At 40.9% G+C, this 23,591-nt stretch overlaps 2 protein-coding genes across 5 annotated transcripts in view; one reads left to right on the top strand and one right to left on the bottom strand.

Moving 5' to 3' along the window:
• Window positions 1–1,345: 1,345 nt before the first annotated feature.
• Window positions 1,346–5,529, top strand: GPR160 (G protein-coupled receptor 160). Its single transcript, XM_065674616.1, has 2 exons — window positions 1,346–1,838; window positions 3,239–5,529. Exon 2 carries the CDS (start codon window positions 3,289–3,291, stop codon window positions 4,309–4,311), a length of 1,023 nt encoding a protein of 340 aa, XP_065530688.1. The 5' UTR covers window positions 1,346–1,838; window positions 3,239–3,288; the 3' UTR covers window positions 4,312–5,529.
• Window positions 5,064–23,591, bottom strand: part of PHC3 (polyhomeotic homolog 3) — a 39,955-nt gene continuing 21,427 nt past the window's right edge. For all 4 annotated transcript variants that reach the window (XM_065674612.1, XM_065674610.1, XM_065674609.1 and 1 more), the window contains 4 exons: window positions 19,389–19,503; window positions 17,847–17,997; window positions 17,524–17,755; window positions 5,064–13,115 (listed from right to left, as the gene is read on the bottom strand). In XM_065674612.1, coding sequence (XP_065530684.1) covers window positions 12,961–13,115; window positions 17,524–17,755; window positions 17,847–17,997; window positions 19,389–19,503 — 653 coding nt within the window. In that variant the 3' untranslated portion in view covers window positions 5,064–12,960. The remainder of the gene's footprint in view (window positions 13,116–17,523; window positions 17,756–17,846; window positions 17,998–19,388; window positions 19,504–23,591) is intronic.

Here is a 23,591-nt window from a genome sequence, read left to right as displayed (position 1 = left end):
CTCAGGTCTCTCAGCAAGCCGTTCCTTGGGATGCGCTCCTATCCTACACATGCTGGTAGATGGAAAATAGAAACAACAAATGGAAAACTAAATTACTACTTTGATCCGAAGAGGCAAAAAGCTGCTACTGCGAATTTTTAAATTCTATTAAGTAGATTGCTGCAGGGTGGACAAGCTAAAAAGCCAGCCCATTGAGATCTGGTACACACCTTCAGGATTATCTACTAAAGTATCATTATCATAGAACAGATAATGGGCACTCCCCAACTTCTCTCCTAAACTCAGTTGTTGAGAATCTCTGAGGAAGATGGAGTTGAGAGAGCCATTTGTAAGACTTTTTTTTTTTGCCAAGATAACGTTCACAGTAAAATATTGCTTAATATTTACTGTATAGGCCTTCAGCTATATCAGTACCAGAATGTAGTTTCCAGCTAAATATTAAGTTCCCCTGTGGAACAGAATAAATACACAGTATTGAAGGGTTTGTACAATTCTGTGTTGTAATTCAAAGCCAGAAGCGTTCTATAAAACCACTACATGATGTTAAAAATTCGAGCTGTATTGCAAATGCACCAGTGTCTGACTTCTGCAGCCACAGGCTCACACACCGCCAGGCTGGAAGCGACCTTAAGGATCATCTTGTCAAAAGCACAGGCTAGATGAGATGTCACAGCTCCCTGTCCAGCTGAATCCTTAAAGTGGTCAACGCTGGGGAATCCAGCACTTCCCTGGGGAGATTATTCCAGCGGCTGCTTGTTCTCATGGTGAAAAGAATTCCTATTCGGATTTATTGAATGGCTTAATCAGTGATAAAAGTAGAGCTATGCTGTAACAAGGTGACTAGTCATGTCTTGAGAGGCATGCTGCGTTCGGTGCAAGCCGTGTGGAAGCCCACAGATCCAGAGCATTACAGGTGCCCACACGCTTGCCCACGGAGGGCTCCGTGGATGGGGACAGGAGCGTTCTCCCAGCCGACAGACCAGGAGAGAAACAGGAACCAGTTTTCCGCGTGTCCTCAGGGTACTTCCATGGACATCTCTGGGAGGGGCCCGGCATCCGCACTCATCCTGACCAGCTCCGTGCAGGTGACACCGGCGCCCGTCCGCCGGCACGGCTGGGCGAGCACACGCTGCGTCAACACCGGGCCCCGTGAGCCAACCCCCCGGGGTCCCCGCCACAGGTGGGCCGTTGCCATCGAGTGCTGAGGCACCCATCAGGAACCATGGCTTCCGCCGGCACCTGCCGAGGCGCCCTCAGCGCCCCACCGTCACCCGCTGCCTGTGCTCCACACAGGTCGCACGTTTAGAGCGGAAAGCGTTTGCCTGGCACGCACAGAGTGAGTGTGCCCTGCCCTCAGCGCCCCGGTAACGGCAGGCGCTCTCCTCCCGCGCCCGCAGCCGTCGCGCTTCCCTCAGCCCCAGCGGGGGCGAGCGGAGGGCGGGATCCAACACAGCGCCTCTCCTCCGGGCGGTGACGCTGCCCTCACCACGAGCCCCTCACCGCCGCGAGGAACAGCCCTGCCCTGCCCGGCCCGGCCCGGCCCGGCCCCGCCGGCGCTGTGCGCTCAGGCGCCCCGGAGGAAGCTGCCGGGCGCCGAGCGGCCGGACCGGCTCCGCTGAGTGCGGGCCGGGCGGGGGAGCCTGGCCCCACCCGCCCCCCCCGCGCCGCCAGCCGAGCCGAGCCGAGCCCAGCCGAACTGAGCCGAGCCGTTCCCGTCCGCCCGCTGGCAGGGTCCCCGCACGATGCGGAGCGGCGCAGATGGCTGCCGCCTGAGGGGGAGCCGAAGGTCGCCGCAGCACAGGCCGAGGAGGAGCGCGGAGGGGCGGTGGCTGCAGCAGGTGGGGGTTCGGGCGAGCAGGGGCCGGGCTGGCGAGGACTCGCCGCGGGAGCCGCTCCCAGCCCGGGCGCCGCTCAAGCGTCCCTCTTCCGTCGGCGCCCTGCGGCCGGGAGGGGCTGGCGCGGTCCCTGAGCCGGGCGGGGGATTGCGGGAGCCGGGAAGGCGCGGACAGCCCGCGGCTGCCGCGGGAGGGTGCGGAGGGGCCGGCAGGTGCGGGTCCTGTCCGCGCCGTTCTGCGGCGGGGTTAACGCCGCTCCTGCTGCTCTGCCCGGGGCTTCGGACAGCCGGCGGAAGGCCCAACCTGTGCACAGGTGACTTTGCGTTATGACGATAATAACATTACAGACGGATTCAAGTGATCGCTTACATAGCATGACCCTGATTGCCTCCTTTCTGCATACGCACGGGCAGCATCCGGTATATGAAAGGGAAAATACACACAGAAGTCTGTTTTAAGTTGTAGTGTAAAATGTGTTCGGTTTTAGACGGTGAAATGTGCAGAGTGAAGCGGCAAGCCCTTGCAGCTGAGCGCAGTGGATGCTTCTCGAGTTGCACTGCCAAGTACTTGGGGTTGTTATTACTCCGCTTCTCAGGAGACACTGACTCAATGTTCACCAGTTCTGGCAAGCTGGTAATGAAATGTAGGTGTCTGTTGAAATACAAGTGCATCACTGTTAACAGAGATCCTGGCTCTTGGCTTCTCCGCTTCTCAGCTTTCCTCTGCTGTTGCTGAGAATGCTGGCACCATCCTGCTTCTCTAGTAAAGAGAAGAAAGCGCATACAGCTTTCTCTAATATGTCTTGCTGACATACACGAAGCAATCCTGTGTTCATTTTCCTTAGGAATGAAAACACAGAAAAGAGTTATCATAAGGAAGTCCAAGTGGAAAAACATCGGTTCTGAGGTGTCTGTCATAGTAGATCATACATTGCTGAAGGATGAACAAAAAAGCCCAATCAACTAATGAAGTGTGTGTGTGTGCTTTGGATCTGAAAAAGGATGATGAGTTGGGTTGATGCTTTTTCTGCTTTCAGGACATTTCTGCAATCTGTGTTCCAGAGCCCTGAAACACCCGTCCCTCTGCCTGACTGGGCAGAAAGACCCCTCATGCTTTCTAAAGGAAAGGAGCACAGGCTTACTTACTTTCTAAACCTTTCCTTAGGAAAGTAGCTAGGAAAGTAACTTAGGTCTATGTTGACCTTTTAACTCTCAAGAATGTATATCTGAAGCATATAAAATTTAGGCAGGACAACTTAATGATGTGTTAGTGAGCCTATTTACTCTTAATTAAGGAGCCTGGAAAATTCAGATGTAAATGTGGCAGTTGCTGTGATGGAGAATTAACTAATTGGTAGAGGTACCCAAAACCAAGTTTTTACAGACCTCTTTTTGACTTCCCAGGTATGAAGCACTGTGCCCTGTGATACTTCCTTTCCGCCCACCACTGGAGGATGGCTGCCATACTCTCTGAAAATTGCCCTGGTCAGCATCCCTATACCCAGGTCAACCAGCCGCTGGAGATCAGCTGCATGCTGCTCTTGATTATGTTCGGCAAAGTGTTCCTTGATTTCTTCATGTTGCAAGTGAAGAAAACAGCCGTGAAAGTCAGTTTTATGGGATACTTCTGTGTTTCACTGGCGCTTCTCGATTTCACACTGCTGATGAGCATCTCTTTCATTTTTTATTTTGAAGACTTTGCGCTCTGGGGTGTGCGATTTACAAAGTACCACATTTGCCTGTTCACTCAGGTGATTTCTCTCACCTATGGTATACTTCATTACCCAGTGTATCTTGTGGCTGGCCTGGATTATTACATGACTATAGCCCAAACTTCTCAGTTTCCTAAAAGAGGTCAAAGATTACTTTATATATTTGCTGTGGTCACTATATGGATTTCAGGGTTTTTTTGTATTCTGAAAGTTCCCGCTATCTATGAAGAACTAGACACTCAGAACCATTTTTCTCCTTATCGGTGTCCCCTCTATGCCAGCCTGCAGAGTTACTCATTCTCCTGTGCCATGGTGCTGCTTACAGGCACAGCTCTCCTGGCCTGTTGGAAGGAAGTTACAACCATGCTGCTATCTGTCAGGCTAGTATCCTTTGCCAGTCAGCCTGTTCTGATGTTCTCGTATGTGTCCAACAACAACAGCACTTGCTTTAAGTGGCAGCTCCTGACCAGACTCCTCATCTGTTTTCTTGGCACTTGGGCACCTTTTGTTGTTCTTCAAATCATCATTTTGTTTCTCGGTGCTCAGATTCCAGCCTACATGGAGATGAACGTCCCCTGGCTGTACTTCATCAACAGCTTTCTCATTGCGGTAGCATACTGGTGTCGGTGTCACAATGTTGACTTGACAGAGGAGATGTGGTCTAGGGATCCATTTGTCAGCTGGAAATTCTGCTTTATCCCATTTAACAATGAAAGCACAGAGACAGCTGATGATAACCCAGGCACAGTAATTGTAATCTGCTAATGAGCTGCTGACTGAAAAGACTGCAAATAAGTGCTGTGTGATAGAAGCGTGTCCTTACAGATAATACAGGAAACATCCCCAGAGCCACAACCAACGGAGAAAAGTCCAGCACCCACCAACATTGCACCAGAGCCTGGGACACACTGGGGTCCAGTGGGCAGAGAACACCTGCCAATTCAGAGAATTTTACTTGAATGCATGGGTGTGAGGAGACCACTACTTGTATGAAACAAGTTTTCAAATAAGCCTCATGTTTATGACTAGGATTTCACACTTCCTTTAAATGGAATGAGCTCAGGTTTTGTAGTACAGAATGCAATAAAGCCTTTTTTAAAGCTGGGGCCCTTATATCCACATTACAGCCCCATGTTAACCTACTGTCAAAGCTTCAGACAACTGCTGTGAGTTTTTGAAGCATATTTTCTTGTTAAAGTGGGACTTCTTGTCAGTTTGATTGAAGTTAAGGGTCGTTGTCTGTTTAAAGAGAAATAAATTGTTTCAATTAATGTAAAGCAACTTCTACAGCTATAGGAAAGGTGGTGATGTTGTTTCTTTGCTATACCTATAGATAAATACATGCCCAAGGTTAAAGAATGGCCAAAATAATTTTAAACTGACTAGATTTGAAGTGGGACTACTTCAGTAGGGGAAGAATGTGTCAGGCTTCTAGCAAAATTAATTTTCAAATTCTTCAGTTCTATGAAGGTCTGATTTAATTTTGTAGAAGAAATAAGTGATACACAACCAAAACAGACAAATGGAAGTAGCATTTATTTCTGAAGCACTGAACTCACAATACAATGCTGTATTGAAATAGAAACTGTAAGTAACTGATGCTGCAGATTGGTTAATCCTTCACCCAGACCCACGGGGAACAATGGTATCACACAAGAATACTCATTAAGAAAAATCTGCAGGTAACAAAAGGTGCAATTACAAGCAAGTTCAAGCAGCATAGTATAAGGTGCTTTGTTTCAACATCTGTATGATGGATTTATCCATTAACAGGCAGATTAAAGAGATTTCACTTCTACAGGATCATAACAAAGGAGAGAATCTAAAATTCATTCACATGCCAGTTGGTAATAGAAAAGTGCTTTTTTTACAAAAGAAGATTCCCAAAGTGAAGATCCTGTTTTTACATAGTTCACCGTGTGCTCTTCGACTGCAAAATTTCATTTTGGGGTTATAATGTACATTACTGTGTATCAATTATAGACATAAGATTTAACTGTAGAATTTAGTGCTCCATGGGCTAAAATTTCCTATAAAAGAATATTCCAGTATATCACTCCATAAGAATACACAATCACATCTCAGTCATATATTAGTCTTACAGTTTCGCAATATATCAAAGTCCAGTTGCCATTCTGATTTATTACTTCACCCCACACAGTGCTTCTTTCACCCACAGTCTGTGGTAAATTTCTCTGAGGTTTCAGGGATGTAACTTTAAGCAGTAGAAAATGGTTTGGGTAAAATCAGTTAAAAAGGCCATAGAAAGGATAGTAAATGATCAAAACCTGGATTTTAAAACTAGCACAGTAAGAGGAGGCGATGCTTAGCAACATAGCTCGGAGTGCTTGGCACCACAGATTATTTCATCCTTTATGCTGGAAAAATCTATTTGAGGGAAATTCTGTGTTAAAAGCAGGAAAGCATAGACAACGTTAACATGAAAAAGCAACCTTAAGCAACCGCTTGTCGTTATCTCAAATTGCAATTGCTGTGACTTAGCACTTGAGATGCTATAGGATAAGCCATGTGTAAACACATTTTTTTGACACAGCATTTCTTCAGGTTTTGTATGAACTGGACACCCACTGAAATGGGGTTGACAAAATACTTATAAAACCTAGTTCCATTTAAAAACTGGCAAATACGTCAAATACAGCAATGCACCAGGCATTGCAGATCGTGAAATAACTAATCCCTACAGACTTGACAGGCAAGGGAAAACTCCTAATTTAAAATCAATTTAACACCAGATGAAGGCAAAGTTATTTTCAAAACCACTTCAGATGCTTCTGCTTTGTGTGGTTGGTCTCACCGTTCTGATTCATTAAGGTCTGTGGGTGATGCACTTCTTGCAGTTCCAGCTGGGTAAGGCTGCTGACATTATTTATCAGTGTGGTCCAGCTTATCAACCCCTAATTAAAGTTTACACAACCCCATCTGTCTTGCTGTGGCAGAACTCCCATAGCTGCTGCAGTGCTTCTAAAGCCATTTTAAGGTTTTAAAATCTTAGCTTTTACAGGGAAGCCATAACATGCAGCCAAAGCAAATATTAACATAGTGATGTTATGGCACTGTATCACTATCAAATCCATTCTTCCGTACCCCTTGGGAAGAAGGGCCGAAAAGAAAACCTTTCAGCTGTAGTGGCACTGCAGGTCTTCACGTAGCATCCAACTGTGGTGCCTAAGCCTGCTAAGTAGCTATTTCAAAATATACTAATAGCAGCTCTCCTTGTAAGCCCACTTTTATCCTTGTTTTTTTTTTATGGAGGGAGAGCCTTCCTAATAACTCTTTTCTCTGTGCGTTTTCTTTTGTCTTGTTTCTGGGAAGTCCTAAGAGTGAATCCCGAGTCCAGCCATACAACCATAAACCATTACTCTCTACAAAAGCATCTCAGTTTCATTGCCAGACAGAAAGAGGAGAGAAGCAATGCTAGGGAACAACTACAGACAACCACTGAGCTATCTCCTCAGTACATTACTTCTTGTGCTGAGCCAGTATCTAATGGCCTTATACGATTCAAACACTTTAGTCTTTAATTCTTACAGGATTATTTGATATTAATGGCAACAGTAGCTAAAGTGTTAACCCTTTGTGAGGAACTTCTGTACTTTCCTCCTATGAAGGATCCCTTAAAAAAAACCCTCACACATCGATTTTTGCGAATGCTCCATCCCTGGTGGTGTTCAAGGCCAGGTTGGACGAAGCCTTGTGTGGGATGGTTTAGTGTGAGGTGTCCCTGCCCATGGCAGGGGGGTTGGAACTAGATGATCTTAAGGTCCTTTCCAACCCTAACTAGTCTCTGATTCTATGATTAATGAGATATTCTATGTCTTTTCAACCCTAAATAGAAGTATTTGGCACTCATTAATAAATCCTTTCATTCTTTACGCACATCTTTCCTGATCAATACAGGTTTGTTAACACCGTGACACAAAGACTGCTTAAAAAGGAGGCTGGGTGTGCATAATACCTCGTTGTTCTTTCAAACATCCAACTTTGCACAAAGCTGCCAGAGGACAGCAGCATCCTGGCTGCTAGCACACTACCCAGGTGGGCTGAGGACAATGCACAAGCCTTACCACAGGCTGACTTGGCTTCACCCACAAAGTAGATACACTTCATGAATCAGTTATATTTGTGCTTTAGCCTAATCCCATAATAGCAAGCATACGTGCTTTGGTACCTACAACCAATACTGTAAGCCTTTTGACAACCCTACAGAACAATACAGTGCTTTTTACACCCAATTAAAATGCTCTGTTACGTGTTACACTTTAACAATATTTATCATCACTACAAATGTACAGTTCTGCTGAAATTATACTTCTTTCTAGATGGAAAAAAAATCACTTTATATCTTCTTTTTCTGGCTCCTTATTGTGCACAGTAATTTGGGATAATTCAGCAGGAAGCTTTAACATTTTTAAACTTGAAATCTGTTTGTAACACTGACTCCTGGAATTGTGCTTTGGAAAAGTTAGATCAGTGGTTACAAAAGGTAGACTGTGAGCTTGCTACATACCTCCTATTTCCTTCTTTTTCCTTCCACATCACTGCAAGTGATCAGTAAATAATACGCACAACCTTCAAGGGAATCAGTGGGCATGCGCAAGTTTCAATGCAGAGGTTACACAAACCTATAGAGTGGCTTTAGGATGGGGCCTTCAATACACGTGGCAGTGCTGAGACAAGTAGAGGACAGAACACTCCAGCCAACATAGCTGACACCCATCAAGGCAAAAAGCATGCTCAGAAATCAATTCACTGCAAGCAAGCACTATACCCGACATTGAAATTACACATTTATAGCTTCGTTCACACCTCTTCTACTTGGCATTCAACAGAAACAGTATCTTTAAATGAAAATACTTTAAAATGTTAGTTTCTCTCCACCTTTAATATGGGTAAATGCTTAAAAGAAGTATCCTACGTTGGTTCCTTTGCACAGTCATTATCTGCAACCTAGAGCAACCGATGAGTAAAAGTCTAGATAGAGAGTCGTCACTTAACCAAATGTATGCTAACAGGACATTTCTATGCAATACTGCTAAGAAAACAACCCTGCAAGCATTTCTACACATGCTTAATTTTGGTATGAGTAGTCTCAATACAATCAGGAGAACTACTCATGGTATAAATTATGTGAATGTCTAATTATTTGCAGAGCCAGGACTCACAGTACAGCTGTCATGGAATTCTTTGATCACATTTGTCAATGTGTAAGAAATTTCTTAAGCTATTGAGCTATAAGTTTGTGTATCACTATCGTGGTATTAAGACGAGAAGTGTCATCTGAAACTGGCAGTAGTTTTAACTGGTATGCCAGGCAGTGACACACTACACCCAGCAACGTCTTACTACATAAAAAAAAAGAAATCGTTTTATATGTGAACATTTCCTTACAGCTAAGATCAAGGTAAAGAAGTTACACAAAAGCTGTCATAAGCCTGATTATTCCTTTCCTCTTCCTGCCACACCTGCAGTTAGAATGGACTGTTCCATCTGTTCTACTCAGGTGGTTGGATTCCCACTCATGATTTGTCCAAAAAGAAGCTGGGGGGAAAAAACCTGCTTTCACAGGAAAGAAATGGGGAAATAGACGCTTGCAGGATATAAACTTTCTATCCGAGATGTCTAATTGACCCAAATCTAGCAAAAATTTTACCCTCCCCATCAACACAGCTTCATTTCTGGAAAAAAGTATGCTGGATTAACAGGTAAAGGATGGATTTATAATGCAGTCTCCTTGAAAACCCTGGTGATAGCAGGGTTGCTGAGTGATAAAAACTAGATTAAGCAGAGGAGTCTGCATACCCACTTTGCCCATTCAGGTGCATTTCTTTAAAAAACAAAATAAACTCTGAAGCCAAGACAAGTGTAGTAGTTAAAACTCCCTTGGAAGAGATCCTTACAGTCACATTCCGCCTAGTGCTCTGCCAAAGGGTTTTACCCTGAGCTAATTCTGCAGTTTGCATTAAGGAGCTGATTAGGAGGGAGACCAGTGGAGAAAAAGGGAAAAAGCCATCCAACACACCTCCCTCTTGAGCTAAGATCCTACAGCATCCTGTAGTCCTTTCTATAGGAATTGAAATATTGCAGGGATTAGCATGAGATGTAGCCCACAACAGCAGCAGTCTGAATACAGACAACAAAACCCCAGGAAGTAAAGCTAACAGAAAGGATTTCTTGTAGACACACCCAGCAGAAGCAAGTGTTAAAAAATACTCAATTAAAATCTGCAATACTTCCTCTTTTGCAAGAGGGCCTAGCTTTATTTGTGGGGAAAGCCATGGGAAATGGTCCCATAAGCCTGGGAAAGCCTCACTGATCTGAACAGAAACAAGCGATTGGTATGTACAATGGTTTTGGAGGAGTATTACTCCAAGTATTGTATTGCTTTTCTGAGTAAACTCAAAAGCTTCTGACATAGACTTCAGCTGCACTTAAGTTTTCCAGCGTACTTGCATGTACAGCTGTGGTATTTTTTAAAACCGATTTTACTGACACAGTTCTACTGGCTACCACTCCAACACCCGTGCATTTCTATCAGTAGAGGTAAGTGCAACTGTGTCTGCTTGTAAGTTCCTGTTTAATGCCAAAATCCGTGAAGGAGAAAGAACTTTCAAGATACATAAGGCTCACATTCTTAGTTGCTGCATTCATGAATATCTGAAGCATAACTCACTATCTGTGGCTCTCCCAAAACCACTGGAAGTGTAGTGTACCAGAAGAACCAGAACAGATGTGCATTAATCAGGTCTCCTCTGAGCTCCTGGCATCTGTCAGTGATTATGTCCAAGAGTTGTACATAAGGACTAGCCGTAGAAGGTCTCCTGAAGCTGTCTAATAAAGCAAATTAGAACAGCTGTGAAATGTTCATGCTTGTAACACTGTGGTTAGCTGCAGGTCTAAATAAGTCTCTTAAGTCCATGTCTTCAAATATGCCTTAAGTCATTACCAAATCACATTTACGTGTACTTGCTTTTTACATTGTCAAGGGGCAGCACAATCAGAAGACAGATTAAAAATTAGCCAGTGAAATTTTCATATAAAAATAATATAACTTTAAGACAAAAGCCAAAGAATAAGTATCTAAGATATCTTTAGTCTTCAATTAGCTCATTAAAACAGAACATATCCTTTAGAACATATGTTACAGATATGCTACATGGTTTATCTTACAGAAATGCTACAAATGGGAACCTACTGTCTCCATCATTTGATTATCTTCCCAATGAACATTGCCAAACGTTGTACCTTCAACTACGAAGTTTATTTTACAACAGTAACTGGAGACAGAGAAAACAAATCAGAAAGTGCTTAGCAACTTCCCTCCAAAATAAACCCAGACATCAGTTAATTCTCTACAGCCTTTGGTGCCATTTCGATAAGGCTCTCACTACATATTCGCACGTAACAGCAATGGGTTGTCCTAACTTGGAGCTTCAGTGGTTAATAACTTATTAATAACATCTGCAGTTAGTAAGCTCAAACAGTTGTCATTAAAACCAATGACTCTAATGTTTATCTCTGGAAGATAACAGTAGAAAGTTTGTTAGTAGAAACAAAGCAAGAGTCTAATTAAACGAAAACGAAGCACAGAGTTTTCTGTAATCCCAATTTACTCTTTAAGGTAATCAGTTAAATAATATACATATTAATCTACCTGTCATAAACCTTCCTTTCAGCCAGTGTATGTGCATTGACTCCTTTTGATCTAGGTCAGCAGTTCTCAAACTTTAGATCAGTTACTCCTTTTCAGGAATACTTTACAGTCACCCTGAATGTCTCCCTACACAATCATATATTATGCATTAATTTGCATAAAATACAAAATACATTATTTGCAGACACATACACATATTTAATTCAAATATACACAACAACTTTATCAGCACATGTGCCCTTCTTTCCCTGTTTAGGGATCTTGGTCTGTACATAAGGGGAGTGGAGCTGCAAAAGGGAGGGAACAGAAGGTACAAAATACATCCATGAACATCCATACACATATGATGGGAAGCAAAGGCTGAGAAGGTGCTGCTGCCTCAGAGCCCAAGCAGCTTCTGAGAGCGTCAGTAACTGGGGAAATGCATACTTTTTCTACACGGCATGCGAAAGAGGGAAGACGGAGACACTAAAATCCCACCGCCTGGGGCTGCAGCGTTGACATGGAAATCTCCCGCTAGAGGGATAAAGCAGGGCCCCCAGAGATTTCCTCCAGAGCTGCCTAGGGGCAACACTCCTCCTGCTGACCCATAGCTCCAGGCTCCCTCACTGCAGCAGCAGCCACTCCTACACCCAGCTCTGAAGGGACCTCAAAGAGCAACTCACCATGCTCCTTCCTCAGACTACAGCAAGCCCAGCTCATGCTGGCCAGTGGACAAATAAAAGGTGCTTGGAAGCTTCCAGTGAGGCAATAGGAATGCACTACAGAGAAAGACAAGTTAGAAGAGGTATCAAGAAAAAGAGCATCTGAGCTATGCCATCCCTTCTCTACCTCCAGTCTTTGAAGTACGCTTGTCTCAACATGAGTTAATTCTGGCTGCAGTTTTCAGCCAGTCACACCTAGGCATTTGGGAACCTGAACCCTGTGTGTTCTCACGCCTTCTCAGGATCCATTCTGAACCCCCATTTGAGAACTGCTGGCCTAGTTTAACTAGCAGCATGCAGAACTACAAATGTAACAATTTAATGCCCTCTTAGTGCATAGCAGCATACAAAGAGTAAAGTAACATGTGCTTCAGTTACCTCTGGCAAGAGTGTTAAGCCATTGCATTTCAGTAGCCTGATGATGAGGATTTTGATGAGGCATCTACATGGTTTACAGTATTTCCAGACTTCAGGAAAATACGACAGTGGCAGAGATAAAGGTAAGCCTACACAAGGAAAACTAGCTGCCAACCTACCCCTTACAATTTGCTCGAGACTAAAAGAAACAACTGAATGCATAGCATTTTACCATTATTAGTACTTCCACAAGGTCTGTGGACACTTCTGTTATTTCAGTCCAAAACCTGCTGTATGTGGCAGAAATCTTTCAGAATACAGCAACACAATTTAAATGGTGTTTAGGCTGGGGTGGGTGCTGGGGTGTTAAACTTATAAAGTACATCTTGGGGAATATTTAACCTATCACAGCATATTTCACTTCATGTTTTTCCATGAACTACCACTTCAACTCAAAGTATTACTCAGGCTTTACCATGAACCTATTAATTGTTGGAAACTACAGATTATAGTAGTATAAACCTGGTATAATCAAAAGTACATTTTAAAGTCTGTATGTGGGGAAACCCCCATATATTTAACAAAACATCACAGTAACACTCATGCCACAGTGAAGATGTTGGCGTATTACTGTCAGTTCTGTCACTGAGAAACCGTTGTTTAAACCTTCATGTTCACCCCCTAGGATTCTTTCAATGAATTGATACGTGCACAGATTTTCAATGCAGGTCCAAGCTTAATATTCATTGCACTCATAAGGTGATCCTCCTTCAACAAGAGGAGAGCTTGTCCATCAATTTCTTGTGCTCTAAATTCATCCGCAATATCTTGACAACCTACAAGGAAACAGAAGAAAGAATTACTGGGTTAGAAATGTGCGTTCTTAGATGCAATGACTGTCCACACTAGAGCTTTTCAGCTACATAATTTCCAGTGCTCACCCCTTCAAGCTTGACCTAAGACACATGCAACACTTCAGTGTTAGGATGGGAACTTCTGAGATAATCTGAAATTTTTACCACAGCCTCTAATTGCACTGTAATTATTGGACAACTACTCATTGGAAATGTCAAGTCTTAACAAAGACATCTTTCTCATTTCATTAAGAGGAACAACCACCACGATCTCACAGTTGGAAGAAACTAGCAAAATACTGCTGAAATAGCAATCAAGGAAGAGCATAATTCAAGTGGGCTCTTTCCACCACTAAAAAGATACACGCATATTCTACAACTCACCGAGAAAATTTACACAGCTACAATTTCCAACAGGTGTTAATCCCATCTGTATGTTACCACCACTGCGTTAAGTAAACAGAACTTTGATTTATGGGCTTTAGCATAACTGTCTCATGAAGACATTTATCATCTATTACCTCAGTGACTATTCTATACATAGCAGCAACTCAGCTCACAAGTGCAATTTTAAATGAGTTGAATTTAAAAAGAAATTACACTCTTTTTCTGAACATGAAATAATATGGTTTCAGGTTACTGAGGCCTGACTATTCATGGGTGGGACTGTCCCAGGGAATTTAGGGCTCCTTTCCACTGAAGGACACTGTGGAAACACAAGGTTCCTCAAAAGATGTTCTGGAGATCTGTTAAGCAGAAACAGTTAGCTATGCCTGGCTGGGTGGCAGCTTTGTTACACGGACAAAAGTCTTCTAACAATGTGAATAAGAACACTCATTGTCAGTTGTTTATGTGAAGCTTCTTTCCCCAAAAGCCATGTTTTTCATGTTTTTTTATATACTTACGTTCTCAATCCCCTCGTCTCTCCATCTATCTCAGAGCCTTTCAGACACGTTTTAATTTGCGTTCCACCTAGCATTCCTGCTTTCAATTATTCCCTGGTTAAGCCTTTTTTGGGGCATTTTTATATTTTCCCCCGTTCTAAAAGTATACTATTTTAGAGATATGAAAATACTGTGAAGAACACCTCTTCCACCCCAGATGACAGCAACTAACTAATTTTATGTTCTTTTGTGTATTCAGATTTAAATTCTATAAAGAAGAGGCAGTCTGATTTCCTGCTGGATTTAAAAACATGTAAGAGAAACTGAAAGGACATGTGGAAGAAAGTATCAACATCCAAACCTTAACTAATTTGGATTATTACCGTCTAGTGGTCATAATGTTCAAGGTTGGACAATTTTAGCTTTTCACAAAGAAAAAAAAGACAATTTTTTTCAATTATTTGTTAATTTTCATATTGTGCTAATTGCAGACCTCATGAAACAATCAGCTGCCACTTTATTAGTGAAAAATTAAAAGATAATCTGAAGATGAAAAGGTTTTATCATGAAATAAGGCTATACCTCTAAACCTCTGTTAGTTCAGGTTACAACTGTATAAACCCCAGTCACAAAGGTTCAACAGTTACTTTGTAGCAGCTGACTAACTTTTAATCGGAACTAAGGGCTATTTTCCACAGCATTTAAAACAACAACTTCAATAAACAATACATTTCCAGTTCTTGAGAATTTTTTATCGTAATAAGAAATTAGAGTGGTATTTTTTTTTGGGGGGGGGGGGGGGGAGTTTGTCACAAGCAGTATTTCTATAGCCACTAAAGCCATTAAAATGTTTTAGTGCTTCGATGTGTCCCATAACATTTACTTCCAATATTTTGGGTGCGGTGATGCACTAGTGTAGCCCAGCTACAAACTGTACCACACTCAATAGGAAAACATTTCTCAGGAGCCCAGAGTTGTCAGAGAGCACCTTGGAACATTGCTGCCAATTGCAGCTACCAAGAGAAGATAATGCTGCCATTAACATGAAGAGAAATCTTAAGACAATTGACCATTCTTAGGAGGATTTAAGAATTCTAACATCATAACAAAGATTATTATTTTTATGTTGACAACAGACAAAATTATGTCTGACTTGAGACATGAACATGGTGATTGTCACACCACAGCATTTGCAAAGAAACTGAGAGATCAAGAGATTTTACATTTAGGAACAAAAGTGGTACAATTAAAATAGACTACAGGTTGTAGTTGCAGGGTTTTTTTTCTTTAAGCAGGATATGAAGCATTTCAATTAACTTTTCCTAAAATAAAGTGATTTTGGAAAAGCAAAGGATGAAAGTTGAATGTATTTAAGTCCCTTCATCCAAGCACACTGTGTATTCTTAAGCACTTTAGCAATTGGTTGTTGTGCAATAACTTAGCTAAAAAAAGGATGGGAAGTGGATGAAAGACCATTAATCTTGCAGCTGAAGAAAGAAAGGAGGAACAAATCCACTGGGGCTTGAACTGTTGCTGTCTCTTCCCCCAGAAGAAATGAGCGTCCACAAACTTCAGTTCTCCAAAAGACTTCAGAGGAATTCACAGAAAGCCTAACAACACTTGACTGCAGTTAGGTCTCAGCTATAGACTCTACACAGAAAGAGGTAAATCAAAACAGATGTCCCTAATGTTTATGAAAAGCTGACAAATCACTGTCTCCTACAACATGGCAGATGGTCTGCATGGACTGCAGCAAGTATATATTGCAAAATAGCATAATGAAAGTCAATTACATTACTTCTTGTATCATTCAACTCTGGCAGCATCTAAATAATATTTTTTCAAGAGAGTGGCTTGAGAATACGTTGAGCACAATAAACCCTCAAATTGCCAAACAAGATGAATGTAGCTATATAACAATCAAAGTTCTGGCAGGTTCTGAATATAATTTTAAATAGCTATTGAACTTATGGGTTTTTTTAAAGAAGTATTTTCCTTAATATGGATGGGAATCAGTAATTATAATAAATTTTCATTAAATACAGAGAAATATGAAGCTGCTTAAAATCCAAGATTACCTTGTTTATAGAATACAAAAATACCCACACCAAAGTAACCCAGATCCAGCAGCTGCTAAAGTATTGTAAAAGTAATGGTTTCAAAACAGAAACCACATTTTAATAATAATATTTTTGTTTTCATATGTGGAAGTGAATTGTGTTTATGTGGTACTTTAAGTTTTCTAGGACAAGAACTACTGCTTATTCTTTGCAGAACCCTGGATCAGGAATTTACAGAATTAACTAGAGCCTCAAATCTATAAAAACCAGCAGCATTATAGTTACATCCCAATAACACAGCTGAAGTACAGAAACATGAATGTCCATGTCTTAAATCTAAGGAGCTTTGCTTGTTTTTACAGACATCACTGCAGGTTCCCAAAGCAGACGATGTAATTTAATTGCAAACCTATCAGAAGAAGCATACTTCATAGTTTGACATACTTCAAGGATGACTTTTGCTGATTTAAGACATCCCTTACTCAATTCTTTGCCTGATCCACTTTATAAAATATTTTTTCATAACCATGAGTATGACTTAGCAATGAATTCCTTACAGGTTATCAGCCTGATGGGATACACACACAAAAAAAATGGTTTAGCATTCCAGAAGAAGCAGAAAATCAGGAACAGACTTCACCTGGTTTCAGTGTTTTGACATATGAGTTACATGGGTAAGCAACAAAAATTCTTGTATGACTGCTGTTGTGGAGACCTGCCCTTGTTAGCTGGAAGGGTTACAGTATCTGATCAGATAGAATGGCGTCCTTGGGAAAAAGGGATAGGGAAGCTTTAAAGCTTGGGATAGTTAGGAAACGAAACGTAAGCGTCAAATAACCTGAAGAAGACAGGTAACTGTGAACATTGAGCTAAAGAAAAGGTTTGTAAACAAGGAGAAAGAAGATTTTTTGCTGAGAATAGACTACATCTACCAGTATACAGAGTCTATACACAGAAGTCCTCTGCATTTCAGTTACTGAGCAAAGCTATGCAAAACAGCTTAACTTCATAGATGAAACTTGCTTATTCTTTTTTAATGAGTTATGTTAGGACAGGTATTTCAAATTTTTCAGTTGTATAAAGGGAAATAACTCTCCTTTTTCTACTAAATAAGCAGTAAGTAAGGAGAGAAGAGAAGAAGCAAGCGTAAAAGGGAGAAAGCGTGTCTGATCTCTCACTGACCTCTTGAGAGAAGTCAGACTGAAGGGAGGAACAGCTCTAATCTCCATCAGCTGGGATGCAACAGCAGGAGTGGGACTAGTTCTATCAACATGGGATTTGTGCTGAAGGAACAAGCAAGAGGAAACAAATCACATTCCAGTTTCCATCACCAACTAAAGAGTACAGCAGTTCTGTTACCACACCACCTCATCACACTGATGTTAAAAAGCAAAGAACTTCACTGTTGAGAAAGAAAACCGGAACGAGTTATTGCACATTACATACCAGGCAAAGAATGTATAAAGGCCCAAACTTCATCAACAGTCCATACTGATGGGTCAGCTTGCACCACTGGTAACAAGTCAATGCTCTCTGGCATTTTCCTAATTCTTAGTTCCCTAAGTTCACGTTCTCTTTCTCTTTCACTCTGTCTTCGCAGACGGGTGGTCATGGCAGCTGGAACAGCATCTTCATGAGGAGCCATATCTTCTTCTTGGGATGGATAAGTAATGGGAAGCTGGAAAATGCAATACAAATACACTACAGTATTAGATTTTATTTGTAACTCCCCAAATAATGCCATAATTTTAAACAAATATTCCACAGACCTGTCTAAGAAAATGGTCTCGTGATGCCCCATCAGGGCCACTCGGCCGACGCCCGCGTCGCCCAAGACTTTGGCTATCTGATTTCCGATTCCAGCGACTGCTCTTGTCTGATGTAAACAGCCCAAATTTCTTAGTGCAACTAAGGCTGTGCCTGAAGAAGCAAGATATATTCAATAACACACTAATAGTTTTTTGGACTGATTTCAATCAAGTAACCACAAAATTACAGCGTTGCAGAAATGCTGCCTAATTAAATATAACAGTTGTCACAGAAACACAAGAGAAAAGTATCTCAAAGGCCACTTACTCAAACCCCTGGTCTTGATGCAAGATCAAGTGAATCTAGATCATCCCTGGAAGACGTTCATCTTTTCCATTCTTCCATGACAGAAATACTTCTGCATTTTATCACGTAGGCTGATCCCTTCTCTAAAATGTCTGCTAAAAGCCTGAAGTCACATTGTATCTTTTGCTTCCATTTTCCCTAACTAGCGGATACCTCGATAGGCAAAAGTTAAAAGAGGATGGAGACAAAAACCCCTCATTTTAACATCTATGGGACAAATCCCCTCTTAAAATTATTTTGCTAGTAGTGTCCCAACACATACCAAATAAAAAAGTACACATTCCCACTACTTAAAATGGGAATGTCTCATATGGGGGATTAAAATAGCAGCAGACATAAGAGAAAGGTGGTTTCTAGGCACACTGACGCAACAGAAGAACTAAGTGGTGAAATGAAACTATTCCCCATTTCTAAACATCTGGAGTTAAATATAAATTTTCTAGCTGTAATGATGCAATATTGTACATTCACATGTTGACTATAAATTCCTCCTCTCTCAACCAAACCAAAATAAAAGCAGCATTCTAAACCAAAAGAGAAACAGAAACCAGCCTGTTTCTTCTGCGAACCACACACAAGCAAATGGCATCACTTATTTTCAGGAAAGGAGAAGCTTCAGAAAACACAAAATTATTTATGCTTATGAATATTTCTATTTTACTTTATGCACATAAACAAATTTTACAGTTATTAAAACCATTAAGAATGGGATTTTTTTTGTCTACGCAGCATTTCAATTATGCCAAGATAAATTCAGTGTGTTTCTTACACTAGTATCACAAAACAGTGTAAGAAAGCCCACCAAGCCCAGCATTCTTTCTCTGACATTGCCCACCAACAAGAGGAAGACAACAGGAACATGAGAAATCTGTAAAATCTGGTGGCCTGTGAACCTCTGCACTGATTTCCAAACTTAATAACCCTGAACAAATTTATCTTCCATGACACCCATCACCTTCCCATACGTCCAACAGCATGGCACCCTCTGGAAAGAGGTACACAATTTTACTGGAATTCCCCTTTGTCTATCTTCTTAAAATATATTATAGTCTACCATAACTCTTTGTGCTCATATACTCTGCAAATGCAGGTAGCAGGCAGTCATGTTTTATTGTTTCTTTATTTTTCAACACCATATACTATTTGGGTGCTATTCCATTAACCAGATACTGTTAAGCACTAACTAGACAAAGTACCTTTTGGCACAGGACGTGGAACAGAATCTTTTTGACCGTAGAAACTTATTGGAGTATCCCATTTTCCCGCAAAATTCACACTTCAGAAGATCATTTTCAATTTCATCCAGTCCTTCTAAAGAAAGGAGTGACGCATAAGGAAGTCAGCTTCAGTGACACAAAATTATGTTCAAATTTCTAATTTCAAGCAGGCGGGCAGAAGACTTTCAAATACCTAACACATTTAATTAAATACTATGATTAACAGAAAACTGCAAAGCTAAGTAAGTCATAAGATATCATTCCCTATAGAACAGCTCTTGAGCAAACTGAACCTTACTGAACCTTCAATTAAGTTATTCAATGAACTTAATCAGCTCTTTTGTTAATTTTCAAGCCATCCACGAGCAAGTACACCCTCAAACATAGCAAATAATTAAGAAGAGGTGTTACAGTCCTCATGAATTGCTTATAAAGAGTTCATTAAGAGAACTGAGCATCCATGGTCTGAATTCAAGCTCTCTTGTAATGACATAACATGTTAACCTTTTAAATTAATTTCTTTCAACTGCTACAGCCAAAGGGAGTTGTGAAAGTAAGACACTGAATCTTATCTATGAAAACGTTAAACTGTATACAATAAGAAAACTCCCACAATTATACCATCTACTAATTTAGTCTATTGTTACAGAATATTTTTCTGTTGGTGAGGTGAGGATGCACTTTTCCTGCTCCTTGTGAAGAATTTAAACACCAGATGAGAGAAATATGAGTAAAAGAGTAGAAGAGCTCAAAAGAAGGCAGGTCAAGGCAGCATACACATCACATGCTGAACGTTTATGCTCTGTTTTGCTAGAAATGTATTTAGTGGGTAAAGCATGGTTTGTACATAGTTTAGAGTAATGCCACCATATCTGCAAACCAACTTGACTTCTGGCATGGAAAAAAACCGCCAAAACCAACCCTTATCCTCACATACCATCTGTGAAATACATTATAAGGAGCAAAGAAGAGAAACTGGCATAAACTGAAATGTAACATTTTGTGGTCATTCAGGTCAAGTGAAAGAACTGCACACCACAGAGCTGTTATCATGGACAAAATACAAGGCTCAAAAATTCTATAGAATTTTAGAGGCCTAAACAAACACACATTTCTTTCACACTTCTGTTTTACCTGAGTCACTGTTTCATGTACTTTGCCTCTTGCTATTCTCCTCCCACATTCATACTTTTAATTTTACATAATTAGTTGAAAAAACTGCAAACTAGCTTGTTGTTTCAAGCTCTTTGTAAAGCTTTGATGTCAGCTAATGTACATGCGGATATCAAAATTTAATTGAAAGATTTTAACTATGAACATGTAAGTCTGTTACAGAGATGTTAACTCACTAAACTGCTTGCACTGACGAGGTAAGAATAAGCACTAGTGCAGCAAAGAGGTCAAAATACTAAAGAGGGTATTTGAATAATGTATCTCATGTATGAGGATATAACTGAAGTCAACAGATCTTCTGGCAGTCTGAAAATTACCAGGTTGCAAGTCTCCAACAGAGTAAGTTGGTATCACACAGGAAATAAAAACTGGAAACAACTGGGGCTGTTTAGTCTGGTGAGAAGTCTCAGGAGGACCTTATTGCTCTCTACAACTACCCAAAAGGAGGCTGTAGTGAGGTGGGGTTTGGTCTCTTCTCCCAAGTAACAAGTGATAGGACATCTCAGGCTGTGCCAGGGAATGTTTAGATTGGATATTAGAAAAAATTTCTTCACTGAGAGGGTAATCAGGCATTGGAACAGGTTGCCCAGGTGGAATCACTGTCCCTGGAACTGTTCAAAACCACGCAGCTAAGGCCCTTAGTGACATGGTTTAGTGGTGGTCTTGGCAGTCCTAGGGTAATGGTTGGACTTGATGACCTTAAAGGCCTTTTCCAACCTAGCTGATTCTATGATTCTAAATGGGAAACATACCAAATCTGACCAACTGAAATTAAATACCAGAGATGCATCCTTCAAATAAATAAGCATTTCTCAAAAAATGCCCAAACAACCCCAAAGCACTCATTCCCAAGCCAGGTCATGCTATGTGGAAAAAACTGGCAACAGAGTGAAGTGAAATTTGATATTCAGAGCCTTTTCTTTCGCATATTAGGTGTTTCTACCATACAAGCAATCATACCCTGGTTTAGTATCAGAAAATCTCCTTAGCTCAGCTTCTACATATGTGTATCTGTCTCAGTGTTGTATGTTCCCTACTAGCTCATCTAACAAAGAGTTGCAAATTGCATATATAAACCTAACACCAGCTGTCAGGAACAATAACTAAAAACAAAACCATGAATGTTTCAATAAAATGACAGCAAGCTGCTTGAAATGTGAGAAACAACACAGTGTTAATACTGAAAAGTTCTTAGGGAATGCTATTGAAAACTGAATTAAGATCTACTCTAACAAATTAAGGGCAAAATAACTGTTGCAAACAGAGCTTCACAGAAGACGCACCAGATGGCAAAAAGTTTCTCGTTTGAAATATACTGGGTGAAACAAGGCATTAAAAAAAAAAAAGCTGTACTCTTGATCAAGAAAGCAATTTTATTTAATAGCAATTTACTGAGCAGTCATGAGCTAAGGGATTTACCAGTCTCATTTTTAGAAAAGTAGTAGAAAAGTAGTGTAACTCCATTGAGCTGTAAAATAACCAAAATACAGCAAACAAGTAAAAGTTTACCAAATGATTATTTTTTCTTTTTCCTTTTTTTTTTTCCCCGTTTTTGAAGGCTCTTGTGTTTGACGCTTTTGTATCAAAGGGCTTCCCTCTCAAAGAGCTGTTTAAATGGAAGTCTTCACTGGGAGACTATGCCAAAAAAAATAACAGCAATTTCAAATTAGATGAAATAAAGGCATAGAAAACTTCCAGTGATGCTGCAAACCTCCACTATTAATATGACAGATGCTTGCCTTCTGAAATTTAGTCTGCCATGCCTACGTGAAGGTTAGTGAAAAATAAGGTACAGGCCTCAAATTATTTTCCAGTAGAGTATTGTGTAATATATTTAAAAAATGGGTTCTGTAAAAACTGTTTCTTCATTTTTCTATGTAGAGAAATTACAACATAAGCAAAAGAAAGTTACAGTCACAAAACACAGCATTTCAAATATCTGCCACTCCCTAAAGTCGACTGTTACTGCATAAATGAAGCAGGGATCTGAGATACGCTAGTACATGCAATCATATAATCAGCCATAATTTAGGAAATCATGATTTATTTTTCATTTTCAGGCACTGTTTCCATGGTTTCTGACTTCTCTGCACAAATGTTATATCAGCATGTACAAGGACTGCAACCCATCAATATTTTCTTTTAGTGATGTCCTTCCAATCTAAATCAGCTCCTACCAAAAATAGGTCCTACAAGTGAAATATACTTTTAAGCTGAGATACATATTGCCTGACCGGTAAAGTGTATCAGCCTTACACAAAAATTCCAGCCATGTTCACTTGACTTCACTACCAACAAATACTCTTCTTGAATTCAGAATGCTTTCTAAAGCAAGCTTTCTACCTTGTCTGCAGTCCTTGACCTGGGTCTGATCCAATACACTTACCAGCAGTAATGGGTATAAATCATTGTGGTAAAAAGTTATGTAACAGAATCTAGTAATCTAGAATACTGATCCTTGAGCTCATTTGTTTGCTGAGATACACAGTGGGTGCAGCCAACTTCCCTACTGCACTTCGGTCCCATTCACTGAGGCAGAAACCACAGTAAGTAATGAACTGCCATCAGAGTTGCCACCCTGAAAGTTCCTGTGAGACAAGATTGGTGAGACAGATTGCTTTAACTAAATGACAATTTACCATGCCCAGAGTGGGAAGTAGTTGAAGCACAGCTACAGTGACAACTGCTACTGCTCAGGACACGCTCTCCTGACAGTTCCCAGCTACTTCCCTGATGCAGACCTGTGGCAGGAGCAGCCACTGTATTTGTCCTTTCTTAACCTGCCCAATACAGTTTCGATATGAAAGAGGGAAAAGAAATATTTCAAAAGAACAAAACTAAGAGTTGCTTTAAGACAGATTTAACCATATCACCAAAACCAACTCTTGTGCAATTGCTCAAGATGTGGAACAGAAAATCCAGAGGTGGCTGAAAATTCTGGACTTTCAAAACTTGAATGAACATATACAAAAGTAAGTTGAAGAAGAACTTGTTTTTTCTGGGCCATGC

Source organism: Lathamus discolor, chromosome 3 (genome assembly GCF_037157495.1).
Source record: "Lathamus discolor isolate bLatDis1 chromosome 3, bLatDis1.hap1, whole genome shotgun sequence".
NCBI classification, from domain to species: Eukaryota; Metazoa; Chordata; class Aves; order Psittaciformes; family Psittacidae; genus Lathamus; species Lathamus discolor.
The sequence above is the reverse complement of the archived record's forward strand: the minus strand, read 5'-3'. Positions and strand labels throughout refer to the sequence as shown.

Bases quoted from the DNA above. Each gene is read 5' to 3' on its own strand.
- GPR160 (XM_065674616.1), top strand. From the start codon at position 3,289: ATGGCTGCCATACTCTCTGAAAATTGCCCTGGTCAGCATCCCTATACC.